This window comes from Lacerta agilis, chromosome 7, assembly GCF_009819535.1.
Source record: "Lacerta agilis isolate rLacAgi1 chromosome 7, rLacAgi1.pri, whole genome shotgun sequence".
Classification (NCBI taxonomy): domain Eukaryota; kingdom Metazoa; phylum Chordata; class Lepidosauria; order Squamata; family Lacertidae; genus Lacerta; species Lacerta agilis.
In genome coordinates this window covers 69,238,760-69,253,440 of record NC_046318.1, presented here as the reverse complement: position 1 = coordinate 69,253,440, position 14,681 = coordinate 69,238,760, and the positions used below count along the sequence as shown (strand labels likewise).

The 14,681-nt window shown below is 41.7% G+C and overlaps 1 protein-coding gene across 4 annotated transcripts in view; it reads left to right on the top strand.

Moving 5' to 3' along the window:
- Positions 1-14,681, top strand: part of CSMD3 (CUB and Sushi multiple domains 3) — a 567,871-nt gene that overhangs the window by 182,721 nt on the left and 370,469 nt on the right. For all 4 annotated transcript variants that reach the window (XM_033155765.1, XM_033155768.1, XM_033155767.1 and 1 more), the window contains exon 5: positions 12,066-12,273. In XM_033155765.1, coding sequence (XP_033011656.1) covers positions 12,066-12,273 — 208 coding nt within the window. The remainder of the gene's footprint in view (positions 1-12,065; positions 12,274-14,681) is intronic.

The window sequence follows — 14,681 nt, the reverse complement described above, 5'->3', positions numbered from 1 at the left end:
ATTTTGTTGGTTGGCTGTACATCAAGGGAGTGCCCTGGCCATTGAGACAATCCTGTTTTAATAAGGAAAGCATTTCCCTTAATTTGACAAAAGGAAGCCAGCATGCAGGCTAGCTGCCATCTCCAATTTTGTCTCCGGAGGAAGAACTAATATTCCAGTTGGCCCACACTCTTCTGGAGCTGCTGAGCATGATAAGCTGATCCTTAAGCAATGCTTGCCCTTTAGACTGGCATTTGTCAACTTAGTGCCATTTCATTTTCCAGCTGTATCAACTCCCCATCTGCTCATACACCTCTTGTCCACAGAATAAACATCACTGTCAAGGTAAATACAACCTGCCAACCCTCCTCTTTGAAAGGTATCTGATCTATTCCTCTTCCATTCACTTTTGAGCCACATTGACCCCTGCGTGAGCTGGCTTTCCGTCTTGCACAGCTTCACCTCAAGCCAGACTGCTAATCCTAAACAATACCTGCATGTACTGTAGATAAATCTTACCTTCTAATAGCTAAGTACAGATTATCGAATCATTTTGGTTGTAGCAACTAAGGCCCACTCTCTACTCAGAGAAGACACACCCATAAATTAATTCCAGTGGGTCTGCTCTGAGCAAGAGTTATTTGGATGCAGCCCGTTATTTATTTATACATAATGTTATAGAATTTTCTGACTGCTTACACTTATTGCTTATTATATTGTATTGTGTGGATTATTCCATTTATACCCCACCTTTCCTCCAAGGAGCTCAAGGTGGTGTGCATAGTATTTTCCTCCTCCATTTTATCCTCAAAATAACCCAGTGAGGTAGGTTTGTCTGAGAGATGGTGGCTGGCCCAAGGTCATGCAGTGAGTTTCATGACTGGGTGGAGTCTAGAACCCTGGTCTCCCACGTTCAAGGCTGACATTCTCCAGCAGGCAACAGTTCAAATCCAAAGTTAGCAGCTGTTAAGTCCAAAGTGCCAGAGGCAGAAGAAATATATTTCTAATTTATTTATTGGGGGACGGGGGTGGGGGCTTAGAGACTATATCAGTGTGGTGTAGTGGTTAAGAGCGGCAGACTCGTTATCTGGGGAACCGGGTTCGCGTCTCCACTCCTCCACATGCAGCTGCTGGGTGACCTTGGGCTAGTCACACTTCTCTGAAGTCTCTCAGCCCCACTCACCTCACAGAGTGTTTGTTATGGGGGAGGAAGGGAAAGGAGAATGTTAGCCGCTTTGAGACTCCTTCGGGTAGTGAAAAGCGGGATATCAAATCCAAACTCTTCTATATCATAGCAGTGTACAACAAAAATACAATGAATAAAACAGATGAAAACAAAATTTCCAAAAGAAATGTGATACTGCCTATAGGTTCACTCATCTTTCTCTGAAGATCTGTAGAAATCAGATAACTTTAGCACCTGACAAAAAATGTACAATATCAGTGCCTGTCTAGCTTCAATGGGGAGACAGGGTTTTAGATTAGGTAATGTAAAAACTAGAAGGGAAGGCAAAATGGTTCCAGAAGGTAGCAGTCCAGAAGCAAAATACCATATAGGATTATCTAGAGTTGCTTTCACCAGCCAGGTGCCCTGCCAGATGTTTTGGATTAAAACTCACATCAGCTCCAGCCAGCAATATCTGGAGGGCATGCCAAAGGTTGCTCTAGAGTTGTTAAGTCTGACATAGCAGTTATGTAAGTGTGTCATACTGGCTCTCCAGATATTGTAGTCGGCCCAGCTGTGCTAATAAGATACAGTACATTTCCCCAGGCAATTATCTGGGTGCTGCTGCAGAACAACAACAGAGGTCAAGCTGGTATTTCCCTCTGCCTGACTGCTGCCCTGGCATAGCACAGAGTAAGGACCCTAGTGCCTGCTGCTGGATTCCTTGGGATGAGGCCCTTCCAAACTTAAGGGAATTCTTCCTGAGCAATCCAAAGTGTTTTGAGTTACTGAGCCTGAAAATCGGTTATAGAATGATAATTTATTTCAACAGATGTGATCAGAGGGAGGGAGAAAACACAGCTCCAGGTAGCAACCTCTATCAATTCACAGTGTCCCAGAATTGGATTGGCTTCTCCAAGTGTAATTTGTATCCACATCAAAGAGCTTGGACATTAAGTTACTTCTTGAGGTAGTGTACATTTTGTCCTTGTAATGTTCCTTCATGAGTCGAGCCAATCGACCATCTGCTGTAGAACTATTTCTTAAAATAAAGCTCCTGCCGGGTAGACACCAGACACTTTATCCTCAGAAAGAATGTAAAGCTCATGAAACACCTCCTTCTTGAATATTTGTTTTTGTTTACATTTTCTTAATGAGGGGACAAGCCCAGAGCAGGGACTCATTCAGAGATGTGATGTGGAAACTCTTCTGAATTCAATTAACCATTCGAATCAGTAATTGATTGGAAGGAGACAAAACCAGAGCAATCAGCAGGGCAAGCCCAACCATCAGGCAGAATGAGGCAGCTGCCTCAAGCAGCAGCGACTGGGGGGTACACAGCGGAGGCAAGGTGCTGGAGGATGAGAGGTGTTTGCCATACAGCCCACCCTGCACCTCCTCAGCTACCCTGCTGCCTTCAAGGTTGGTGGAGGACACCACACCTGGCACAAGTGTTGGCATACAATTCAACTGCAAGTCTGGTTAGCTGCTGAACATGGAAACATCAGCTGTGTTCTGAAGTGTTAAGCCCAGTGTGTGTAGTGGGGGCACCATTTGGTCTCCATTGCAGGCAGCAAAGTCTTGGTCTGGTACAAAAAGAATGCAAGGGAAATAGCAGACAATGCTAATATGGGTGTATCCCAGTTGTTTAAAAACAAATTACTGTACCATACTTGCTATAACTGTTCGGAAGAACATTGGCCTAACAATTACATCTTGCTTACCTTAATGACTATGGTATTTTTGCCCTAGATGAAATCTCCTTACATGTATGAGTGGATAAAGTGGACAATTTTAGCACACATTGTAATACAATGTGAGGGGTGGTAATATCCTGACTACCCACCAGGAAAATACAGATGACCAAGGGACAGTTTGATTACCTATCTTTTCATATTACAAATATTTTTGTTCCACGATCCAATCATATTTCTAGGCTGGTTACAACTACTAAGTGTTCCAAACAGGGTTATGAAATACCTAGAACATCCCAAACAAAATAGGAAATTCTTTCCAGTAGCACCTTAGAGACCAACTGAGTTTGTTCTTGGTATGAGCTTTCGTGTGCATGCACACTTCTTCAGATACGAACATCCCAGCTATAAATCACTATCAGTGACAATTTAAAGAATAATTTCGTCCTGATAACACTGTGGATTTAAAAACTTCTTTAGGTATTAGCTAAACGAAACCCCAGAGAAAATGTAGGCTTATGTTGTATGGTCATTTTAAAAAATGTACGAATTCTCCATTCAGTTCCAATGAACCTGCAATATGATAATTTGTTTTATGATTATATTTGCAATGGTGTTTACATGCCATCTGCAGCGAAGATGCCCTTTTAAAACATGGGAGAAAGGCAAACCCATCCATCTAAATGCATTGAAAATATAAGTACTAAAGGAGAGATGAGACTAGATTATTGTATAAAGTAGATTTCTTGGAAAGGAAGAGATTCCTCTGGAGACATAAATATATGCTACACAACACGTTGAATAATGGAATGCTGGTGATAAACTGCTTGTATCCACATTAAAATAGTTGTCTCTGCTACCTACAAAGATTTTACGTTGCAGAGTTAACATTTCCACTCACAGAATGAAAAACTAACACAACAGATGAAGACAAATGAACTGATTAAAGTCACAGCTGCCTCCAGTAGGTACGAAAACAGGCAAATATTATCCTGCTGTTTCAGAAGATACTACTTAAGAGCTCCTCTGATTGTAACATTTATTTTAATATCACTTTTTTAAAGATACAAAATGAGCTATACTATGCACGTTGACTCAGTATTCCCAGTGTTTCAAATTGGTTTCTATATCAAATTTCCAATTTTTGACATTTAAACTACGATTATAACAGGTACAGAAATCCCAGGTTTGGCATATTCAACCTTCCCACCCCCTCCAGAAGGTGTTTTAACCTTACTGATAAAATATTAACAAAAAACAGGATCATGCTTCCAACCCACTGACATCAGGTAAGGGAGAAAAGGCTATGGAGGCAACATATACCAATTTAGGCTATTGAAATACCTATCCCATTACAGTCTGTTGTGACTTGCAGCAGCCAGCTATTTCATCACCTGATACCTGATCTCTTAGTCCAGGTGTGAAGAATCTGTAGACTAGGAAAGGGGGAGAAATCCAATTCAGTTTCCATTTGAAAGCAAACTTAGTGAATTTGCAAAACAGCACACAAACCTAAATAAAATAAAATAAAAAATTCCTTCCAGTAGCACCTTAGAGACTAACTAAGTTTGTTCTTGGTATGAGCTTTTGTGTGCATGCACACTTCTTCAGATACACTGAAACGGAAGTCACCAGATCCTTAAATATAGTGAGGGAGTGGGGAGGGGTATTACTCAGAAGGGTGGTGAGAATGGGTGATCAGCTGATAGGTGTGGAAAACCTGTAGACGACTGTTAACAACTGCAATTTGGTCTTACAGGGAAAGGCAAGGGGTGAGATGGCTAAAGATAGCTTTGTCATGTATAATGAGATAAGAATCCAATGTCTTTGTTCAGACCCGGTTTCTCCAAATCTAATCACCTAACTTAAAACCATTGTTTTGACTATGGCAGACCAACACAGCTACCTACCTGTAACACAAACCTAAATGTCACCATCCTTCAAAATTTGTACTTGTCTGACTCTTGTAAGAAATAAATAATAGTAATAATCTGAATTTTGCAATGCAATTCTCCATCCAGGTACAAGAATTCATATACTTGGGCAACATGCAAATATTAATCCACATATTAGTGAAAATAATCTACAAAAAAATGCATTAGGGGGAAATGCTTCACAAAAAAATGTGTATATTAGGAAAAGATGCATACAAAAGTGTGTGTACTCAGATACATTTGCACTAAAATGCTAATGAATTTCCATGGTGACTTTAAAAAAGAAAAGAAAACTGATGTGTACATGTGGAAAACCAGGTTTAAGATTTGGAAAAATCAGAAATTGAGAGAAACTGAAATTGACAGATTCACCCATCGCTACTGTGGACCTCCAGGCATTGTTGGACTCCAGCTCAGATCAGCCAATTGGTCAGGGATGACTGAACTTGTAGTCTAGCAACATCAGCATGTCTGTAGGTTCTCCACTCTTTTTCACTGCCTGCCAATTGCAGGATCTGTTTGAATTTCCTTCAATGATGAAAAGGGTTCTGAGATCTGAGATTGTGCACAGTCTTCTGCAGATCACTAGGCTAAGTCCCAACCTCAATCGGGCAATGAGTTTTCTTATTAAAACCCTTAAGTCTCTAATGCAACAACTTCCTGTGAAGCCACTTGCCATTACAGATGCAAGATGCTTAATTTGCCTGTCAGTTAATCTTTCTAGCTTGCTAGCTCGTGAATTTCTTCATTCTTAATCGTTCTGTGTCATTACGCCAAGAACACTTCTCCACGCTCTATTCTTCTATGAGATTCAAAGACTCAGCATTATGTTCCTAAAGCTTTTATTCCCTGGTTGTGGTAACAATAGTCCAGGTGGCAGCCAGCCTTCTTGTTCTGTTTCTCCATTGTGCAATCAGTACTGCGTCCCACAGAAATTGCCATTTCATGCAACGTGACCTCGGTTGACAACCAAAATAATATGATTTCTTTTAGATGTCTTTTTGCATACCTTCTACTTATTTCCATGTGCTGGAAATTTACAGAACCACAGATCACCCCTGTGCATATGATAGATGATTCTAGGTCAGTGTTGATATTGCAATTTCTCAGGCATTGAAACAACTTAAATTCTGCTTAAATTCTGCAAATCTGTAACACTGAAAGCCAAAGTTTGATGTTGACTACAAAGTATGGATGATCTGATAACAAAAATTATGGCAAACTTCTTGAACATGGGTTACTTATCCTGGTCTGCTTTCAGTTAAAGCTAGTAGCCATTGGTTACCGAGTGCCTTTCCTATAAGGCAGTGCTGCAGCCAGGATACAAGCACTGCTACACTGTGAAATGTGTTGATAGGTTTTACTACAGCTAATCATTTAGCAGTGTGTGGGGAGGAAGCTACTTTCCCATTTAATACCATTACACATTTTCCATGTCAACAAGGACCTGGAATAGATTCTTCAAGGGACCCTGATAGGTTTCTGTAGCTCCATTTTAGCCATGCTGCAAAAATGGCTTTATTCACCTGGGCATTTTTTTTAACTACAGCTTCTTTGGGGAAAATATTCTGCTTCATTTCTCTATTGCTGCTGGTTATATTCCTATACAGTATATCTTGAGGGGTATCATCTCATATATGTTTTCCCTCATTCTCTTAGCCAAGGTGGAGAATCTGCTGAGGGCCACATTCTGTCAGGCTTTATATCAGCATGCAGTGAGGCTGATGGCCGGGGGCACCCACTTTCTCTTTGTGTGACCAGGTGGCCCCAGCCCCCAGGGATCCTAAGGAAGGAATAAAGACTCTGACAATGTTATATGGAATTAAAATTAGGCCACAACTTTATTAAACTTCCGAATGTAGGAAGACGTTGGCTTAGGCCTTGGGCGTGTATCCCTCCCAGCTTCCCAGCCAATGGGAACTGGGGCTCATCAGGGTAAATGCGATATGGGGGTGCTCTGCGAGACGTAAGTGTAGCAGGCAGCCAAGCCAATATCCCTGCACGCAGGGTAGTTCACTGATGACCTTTCAGTGTATGGCCAGTGACGTTTGGGCTGGGAAAGCCTCAAAACAGTGTAGCACTTGGAAACACCAATGGCGTCCAGCAGGCTTCCTGTCTGCGTACATGCTTCTCCCGTGCTTCAGCAGAGCTTGCAAACTTCTTCAGTGCAGCGTTGGTGTGTGCCTCAGATTCTTGCCAGCAATATAAAGTCCACACTCAAGCTTGTTCCTAATCTAGAAGCTTTATTTACATCTATAAATCACAGACACTCCCGGAGACATGGAACACATCTTGTTCTGGCTAAAAAATAGCCAGTGAGTTGATAGTATATGGGTGCTAGACAACCAAGTGGGGAGGGAAAAGAACATTTATCAGTGAGAGCCAGATAATAGTGTCCAAGGAACTGAGTGACCAGGTCAGCAGCATAAAGGTGAAGCCTAATTGGTTGGTCATATGTTTTATGTTTCTGGATTTATATATCCAAGTTATGCAATTTGTTGCACGAAACAGTTACAAAAATGCATTTCTTAGTGTACCTGAACACTTGTCCTTCTTCCTTCCTTCTCTCTTTTTTTTAAAAGAAAATTTATTAAATTTTAACAATAAAACACACACAAAATACAAAATACAACAAAAAAATTCCTTCCTTCTCTCTTCATCACCTTCCCCTACTCCCAGCACACACACCCTCACAGACGGCATAAGGCCCATGTCTTAAAATGAGTTCGGGTATTACTTGCACTATTTAACAAAATGGATTTTTTTCAGAATTAATTTTTTTTTTGTAAACAGATGATTACCCTGTTTGTGTTTGGCATTTTGAAAACGGAAAAGATGATCAATCATGATAGGTGTAATTAAAGCCTTTTCACAGCAACCAGAGGATCCATTTTTAATCCATTTTTTCAAGGTACTAAAATAGACATGCAAACCTGCTGCATTGCAGTTTTGAGGCTTTGCATTTATCAGTATGAAATGACTTCACCTGGGGGGAGAAAAGGAACACAAGGAAACAAACTCCGAAAGCAAGATTGAAAATGCCAGCCTTTCATCTGCAAGTGTAATGTTCACCTTCATTTAGTCTGGGTTTGGATCTGTGGATTTTGCCATAATGAGATGTATGAAGAGCTGAGGGTGTGTCCATCCAGGGGTGTTGCGAAAAGAAGATCCACATAAGCAGCTGGCATGTGGTGAGAAATGGGATCGATAAAGCCTTTCTGTGCAGCTACCAGATTGATAAAGTAGAGGATCTGGCTGAGAAATGCCAAACAGCTCAAATCAGGGCCCAGGGCACATATTTCCTATTGTCCTCTTAACCACTGGACAAAGCAGGGAACGGCAACCTGGGAATCATCATAATCTAACCGCACCATGGCACTGTTGGCTATAAGGCTCCCAGATTGCTTCACTGCTGCAGTCACTGTCACTAAAGGAGACTACCAGGTTGTCATACTGCATGTGCTGATTGCTCAAGTCAACAGTTAAGTACCTGGCACTGGGAGAACACATTGGAGGATGGAAAGTAACTATCTGCTGGGGTCTGATGCTTGCCGATTAGTTGACAGGAAACGTGAACGAGGGTATTATTTGGAAGGTGGTCTTATGTTCTTCACCTGATCGCTGAAGAAAATATGACAGTCCTCTATGTAATGTGCAGAGGAGCACACTTTGCCTTGGTTAGCCTGAAATAACTGCTACTTTTATCCAGAACACTGGCGTAGGAAGGGCAAGGTGCCCCAGGCAGCGGGATCCTGATAGGGTTCCATCTCGGTGTGCCCTGCCCCCAGAACGCGTGCCAGCCCTGCCCCCACCTGCTTCCCGTCCCCGGTGCCAGAGCATGAAGCTCCACCACTGATCCAGAAGAACCACACTTCCTGCTTTTCTGCTTGGAAGCATTAATATGCATCAGCAACTTCTCGCTTTTTCCATAGTCATACGCAGAAAGGGTGGGTAAATCCACATTCTTACCATTCATGAACAACACTGAGAGTAAGTACAGCATGGTACTAAATGGGTGCTGTTGTGCTGCCTATAGCTAATCTATGTTCACTGGGCTGTACACCACTGGACTGACAAGGTCAGCACAAAGGCAAAATGAGAACAAGAGGTTTCTACCAGCAGTTTCTGGACATAGCATGAATTTATTCCATTCCCTACACTAGTTGGTGGGACACCCATTCCCCCGTTCTTGTGTTTCTGATTAGTGTCCTAGCCATCCAATCTTCTGTTGCCCTCATTCTTTCATTCAGGTAATGGGGTCTCTTCCCATTCCAAAACCTGATGTATTGCACTCATTTCCATACTGTCAGTATGGTAAAGAATGCCACCATTTTGTATGCAGAGAGCTTTGTACAGAGTTATTGTTAGTAGCTGCCATGAAGGGAGTGTGAAGGGTAAGTTAACTCACAAAGAGTGGGAATTTGTGATTTTTTTGGAGGAACTTTTCAGTTTTGAGAAATGTTTTGCCTGACCCAAATTGCTTTATGTGCCCTTTACAACTGGTGCAATAAATTACAGTTTATCATTACTCACCAAATCCAATTTGTAGTGATAAATCATTACAACGGTTAAGCAGAGGGCATACATGACTTAATCAATCTATATTTTAAAGAAAGCAAATGTGATTTTTATATACAATAATTTAAAGGTTGTGCTCTTGTGTTCACCTTTTAAATTAACCAGGCCAAAGTTTAGTATGCTGATTGCAAATTAGAAATCATAAATTAAACTGTTCATGATCAGACTAAAGTAAACTAAGCAGTACTATGCACTGTACTGTCCTAAAGAGGGAACACATATATTTACATCCTTCTGCCTGTTGGGAAACATGAAGAAGTGAGTAGACTTCAGTGGACAGGACAGGCAAGAGGGTAGAGGGGCTTGCAGGAGGCACTCACATAAATTAAGGATATTGACAAGCTGGGATGTGTGCAGGGGAGAGCAACTATAACAATCAGGAGACTGGAAACCAAGCCTTATGAGGAACAGTTGAGGGAGTTGGGTATGTTTAGTATGGGAAAGAGCAGACTGAGAGGAGATATGATAGCCATCTTAAAATATCTAAAGGGCTCACATGGATAATGGAGCAACTTGTTTTCTTCTGCTCCAGAGAGTAGGACCTGAACTAATTGTTTCTAGTTATAATAAAGGCGATTCTGACTAAACATTAGGAGATGGTAAGGTGGTAAGATTTGTTCAACAGTGGTACGGACTCCCTCAGAAGGCAGTGAACCTTCATTGGAGGTTTTCAAGCAGAGGTTGGGTGGCCATCTGTCATGGATGCTTTAGTTGAGATTCCTGCATTGCAGGGGGATGGAGTAGATGTTCCTCAGGGTCACTTCCAACTCTACAATCCTATGATTCTATAAAGTGGAACTTTGGCAGATACATTTTTGTCAGAAGAGGAAAAACAAAGAGCTGACCAAGCAATCACTGTAATTTGGCTGAAAGTCTATCCTGAATAGGTCAAGTCATATTTGTAGCTTCTGGGAGAAAGCGATAATCAGAAATCACATTCTGGAAGGCGGGATTTAAAATTCTCTGACTAATTATGCTCACACAGAAGTGAAAGGAGACTGGAATCTTGAAAGTATTTTGTCATAAGAGACACTTTATCTTGAGATAAAAGGGAGGGCTTCTTTAACAGTAATGCCTAACCATTATGGGATTAAGAAGACAAGCAGCGTGCTGCTGAAATTTTGCTGTCCTCTATCTTTTTGCATTCGTGTCATGTGCAAAGTCTCTTATGAGATGAACTAATACAGCATGAACCACATCAAATACTAGATTTTACAATGTTCTTTGCTCACGTATTATTTTTTTCAATTTTAAAACTGGCATTATTAGTTTAGCTTACTGTGTTTGCTGTTCTTAGAGCCATTGTTTTCAACTAGAGGAAGAGACCTAGATTTAAATTAGATTACCTTTAGTGTAGTCATTATCTCTCAAGTTACTATTACAAAACCCCAAGCCAGGATTCCTGATATCCTGGTCCTAATAAATTTGGTGTTACACTATGTACTGCTGCTGCTATGTGAGGCTATGGATTCCCCTGCATGACTATGGTGGTATTATGATATATCTCCTGCACTTCAAAATTTACCACGGGCCTTTGGGAGTGGTGAGACTAGAAATGTCATGAGAGCTCTCAGAAATCATAACAACATGAGAACATCGGAAGAGCAAGCTGGATCAGGCCAATGGCTCATCTAGTCCACCATTTTTTCCTCACAGTGGCCAGCCAGAAGTCTATGGGAAACCAGCAAGCACGAATTGAGCACAAGAACACTCTCCCATCCTGAGCATAGCCATCATGGCTAGTAGCTATCGATAGCCTTAGCCTCCATGAATTTGTCTAAATCCTCATTCAGAAATTTCCTTATGCAACTCCTCCTCTCCCTATAAAAAGCACACGTGGCTTGGGATTTGGAGTTCCAATGTGCAGAAAACATGACATTTAGATGCTCCCAGCATCTCACACTGTGGATATAAATCACCGGGGCCCAACAACAGCAATGCAATTATTTTCATATTTTAAATCTTTACCTACATTTACTTTTCAGAACTGGGACCCCAAGGGTCATACAATAAAGAGCTGAGTGTAGTCTGGAGTCTCATCCTTGAATGTATTATAATGCAGAACATGTTTCTCAGAAAGAAGCACTTTATAGAGCCATCCTTTGAAATATGTGCCTTGTTGGGGGAAAAAGTCGCCTTTATTAAAATGGCTCCGTTGTAAAAAGCATGAGCACGGGAGTGCAAGGGACATGACATTCAAGATAATAACCGTAAACTATTCATCAGAACACTAGTAGATCAGAGTATAATATTTCTCAGGTGAGGATGGGAGCCAGCAAACGAAGGCTGACCTAATTTCCATTGTAATAAAAATTACTAGAGCAGGCCATTGCAACTTGGGTTCCCAATAAGCCAAATGCAAACTACCTGGCAGCCTGAAAGGGTGAGGGAATGTTTTGTCAGTCTTAGGAATGGAGAAAATCAAGAGCTGATCTTGATACCCTTGGTAGGTTGCTGAGTGGCTGTTTTCAGAATGAAATTGATGGCAATTTGGGTAGGTTGCAGCAAGTTATTGCCCCATTCACAAAAAAATACCAACAAAACTCTGATATCCTTTGTGCTGGCAATATGATACTCTGCCCCAACACTCCTAATACTGCCAAATTCTGCAAAATGATTGATATCTTTCCTACCCATGCATTTAGTTTAACATGAAACACCTGCTATGAATTACTGTCTTCTAACTTGTGTCTCCTTTTTTATTCTTTTCAACAGCTGAGGATGCATGTGGAGGGACAATGAGAGGATCCAGTGGCATCGTTTCTAGCCCAAATTTCCCTAATGAATACCACAATAATGCAGAATGCACATGGACCATTGTGGCCGAGCCTGGGGACACCATTTCACTCATTTTTACAGATTTTCAGATGGAAGAGAAATACGATTACCTGGAAATAGAAGGTTCTGAGCCACCAACAATATGGTGAGTGATCCATTTGTTGTTTGTTAACTTCTGCAAAATTGCCTCTGAGAATATGCTACAGATCTTACTGAAATGCCTCTTAACTTCCCTTGAAACCCCTAATGTTGTTTCATTTGTGCAGAACTATTGCCTTGAATCCCGATTTGTTGTGTAAATTGGAACTGTGTGATCAATGCCACATGGAGAAATTTGGTGAAGCTTATTCAAATTAACTAAACATTCCTTAAACGTTGTGTTATGAGTTTGTGGGTGCCGGACCGCTATAATCTCTGGATCCAACAATTGTTAAAAGCTAATCAAGCCAGGCTAGCTTCCTGAACCCCTGAGTCCAGGAATTGTCTTGGTGATATGCCATTAAGAGAATTGAGGATTAAGGGGGCTCTGTGCAAGACGGCAAATGGGTGGGTCTTAAGGACAAAAGCCAGAGTTTTAGCTGTGAATTTGGATGTGATGTGACCTAGAAGTAAAGCAGCAAGCTGGAAAGTCAGAGAGGCAAAGCACAATGTTTGATCTCTGTGGCAGCTGCAGCAGGTGAGGCATTCCTTGGAGAACATTTTGGCTTCCCCCATGCATCCTACCATTTGAGGAGGTAACATCATGTTGCCTCATAGTTGGGCCGGCCCTTTCTAGACTGGTATCCTTTTGTTTTCCTTCAGCTGCTTGTCCTATTTGTGTGCATATGGGGCATTTTTCTCAAATCACCCAAACAAAGTTAAAGCAGAGGAAGAAAATAATTAAGGGTGCCTGAAATTATTTGTTGCAGGGAAGATTCTTACCTTGCCCTTTTTCTTTTTCTTTCTTGCATTAACAAAGCAAAAAAAAAAAAAAAAAAAAAAACAGCAACATTTGCTTTGGTGGTGCAGTTGCAACACAAGAGCTCTGGCTGCCATTATTCCTACTTGATAGGGATGCTTTAGGATAGAGGCATCCCATTTTTCACATTGCAACTTACCGTATTTTTCCGTCTATAAGACACTCCCATGTATAAGACGACCCCTGTTTTTTGAGCCCAAAATTAAGAACTAAAATTTTAAACATTCCGTGTATAAGATGACCCCCAATTTGAAACTTTAAAAAAATTGGGGGGAAATATAGTTTTATACATGGGAAAATGTGGTATTTTTTACTGATCTCAATATTGTATTTTTACATTGTTGCAACCAGCACTGAAACCTTATGGTGAAGGGTGGATAAGAAATCACATAACAACAAATAAAGCGGCCAGCAGCCAACTCTGCTGCTGCTGTATTACAGATGTTGCCAGTAAAGGTACACACACACACACACACACACACACACACACACTGCAACTGTATGCCCCTTCATTTCCCGAGTGGTTTTGAAACGGATCTGAAACAGGTATCTGGCAAATTTCAGCCCACCTCTCATCATGCAGAACTGCAACATGGTATTGATCCACGCTAAAGTTTTCTTGGGTGCTTTTAACCAAAGAAAAAGACTTTTGTTGGTTTGATCACATACCTTCTCTATCACATGTTATTTGACCCTAAAAACGCTCAGTTACTCAAATACAACTCGGTGCACATTTTCTGTACATGTGTGTTCAGCAAATCGGGTTCTACCATGAGTAAGAGCACGTGTTGCGATCGGGACCTGGCAAGACAAATCCCTTCCTGTGGGGGTGGGGCCAGTAGCCGGCCTTAGCAGCTATAGGGCAGTCTAGAGTTACTGGGCTAAAGTAAAGGTTGCAACTTGTGATGGACAGCTTAGCGTCCTATATAATCCTCTGCACGCAGGGTGAACCTTCTCTTGGCTTCGGCTTCTGATCACCCATCCCCCCCCCTCTTTTTTCGTAGGCCTCTGTGCTTGACCTTGCAACTGCCTGTCATGGGGTCGTCTGCTTTGGGGCAGAGGCCCAGTAGGAATTTGTCCATCAGGCTGATTGGCTGTGCCTTTTGGTTTTGCCTACTGCAGTAGCAACTTGTCACAACTTGTAAGGTTGGCGGTTAGGCATTGGTTCCTGTGTGGATTGCTGGATTGGGCGGTGCCCATCCAGAATCATGATGATGCTGGGAATTCCGTTAAAGGAATCCGGCGACTCTTATGCTTGTCCGAAGCCCCCCGGTGGGGGTTAGGGCCATGGGCCGAGTCCCCGGGACCATGGGGAGAGGGAAACGTGTTGCCCCCCATTCCTTAACTCTCCTCAGCGGCATTCTCCCAATCGCTGGTTCTAGGCCAGCCTCTGTCCTGGTAGGACAGTAGTCTGAACCAATGCCTACTCAACCACTCACTGAATTTGTATTTAAATAAAGTTGTGGCCCTAAATTATTTGCCAAAAAACCCAAACAAAATTATGTCTCCTGTGTCAAGTTAATAGGGGGTGGCTTGAGGTCCTTGATATGCAATCCTGGGTGAACTGTTTTTATTACCATCAGTCTAATGTATTG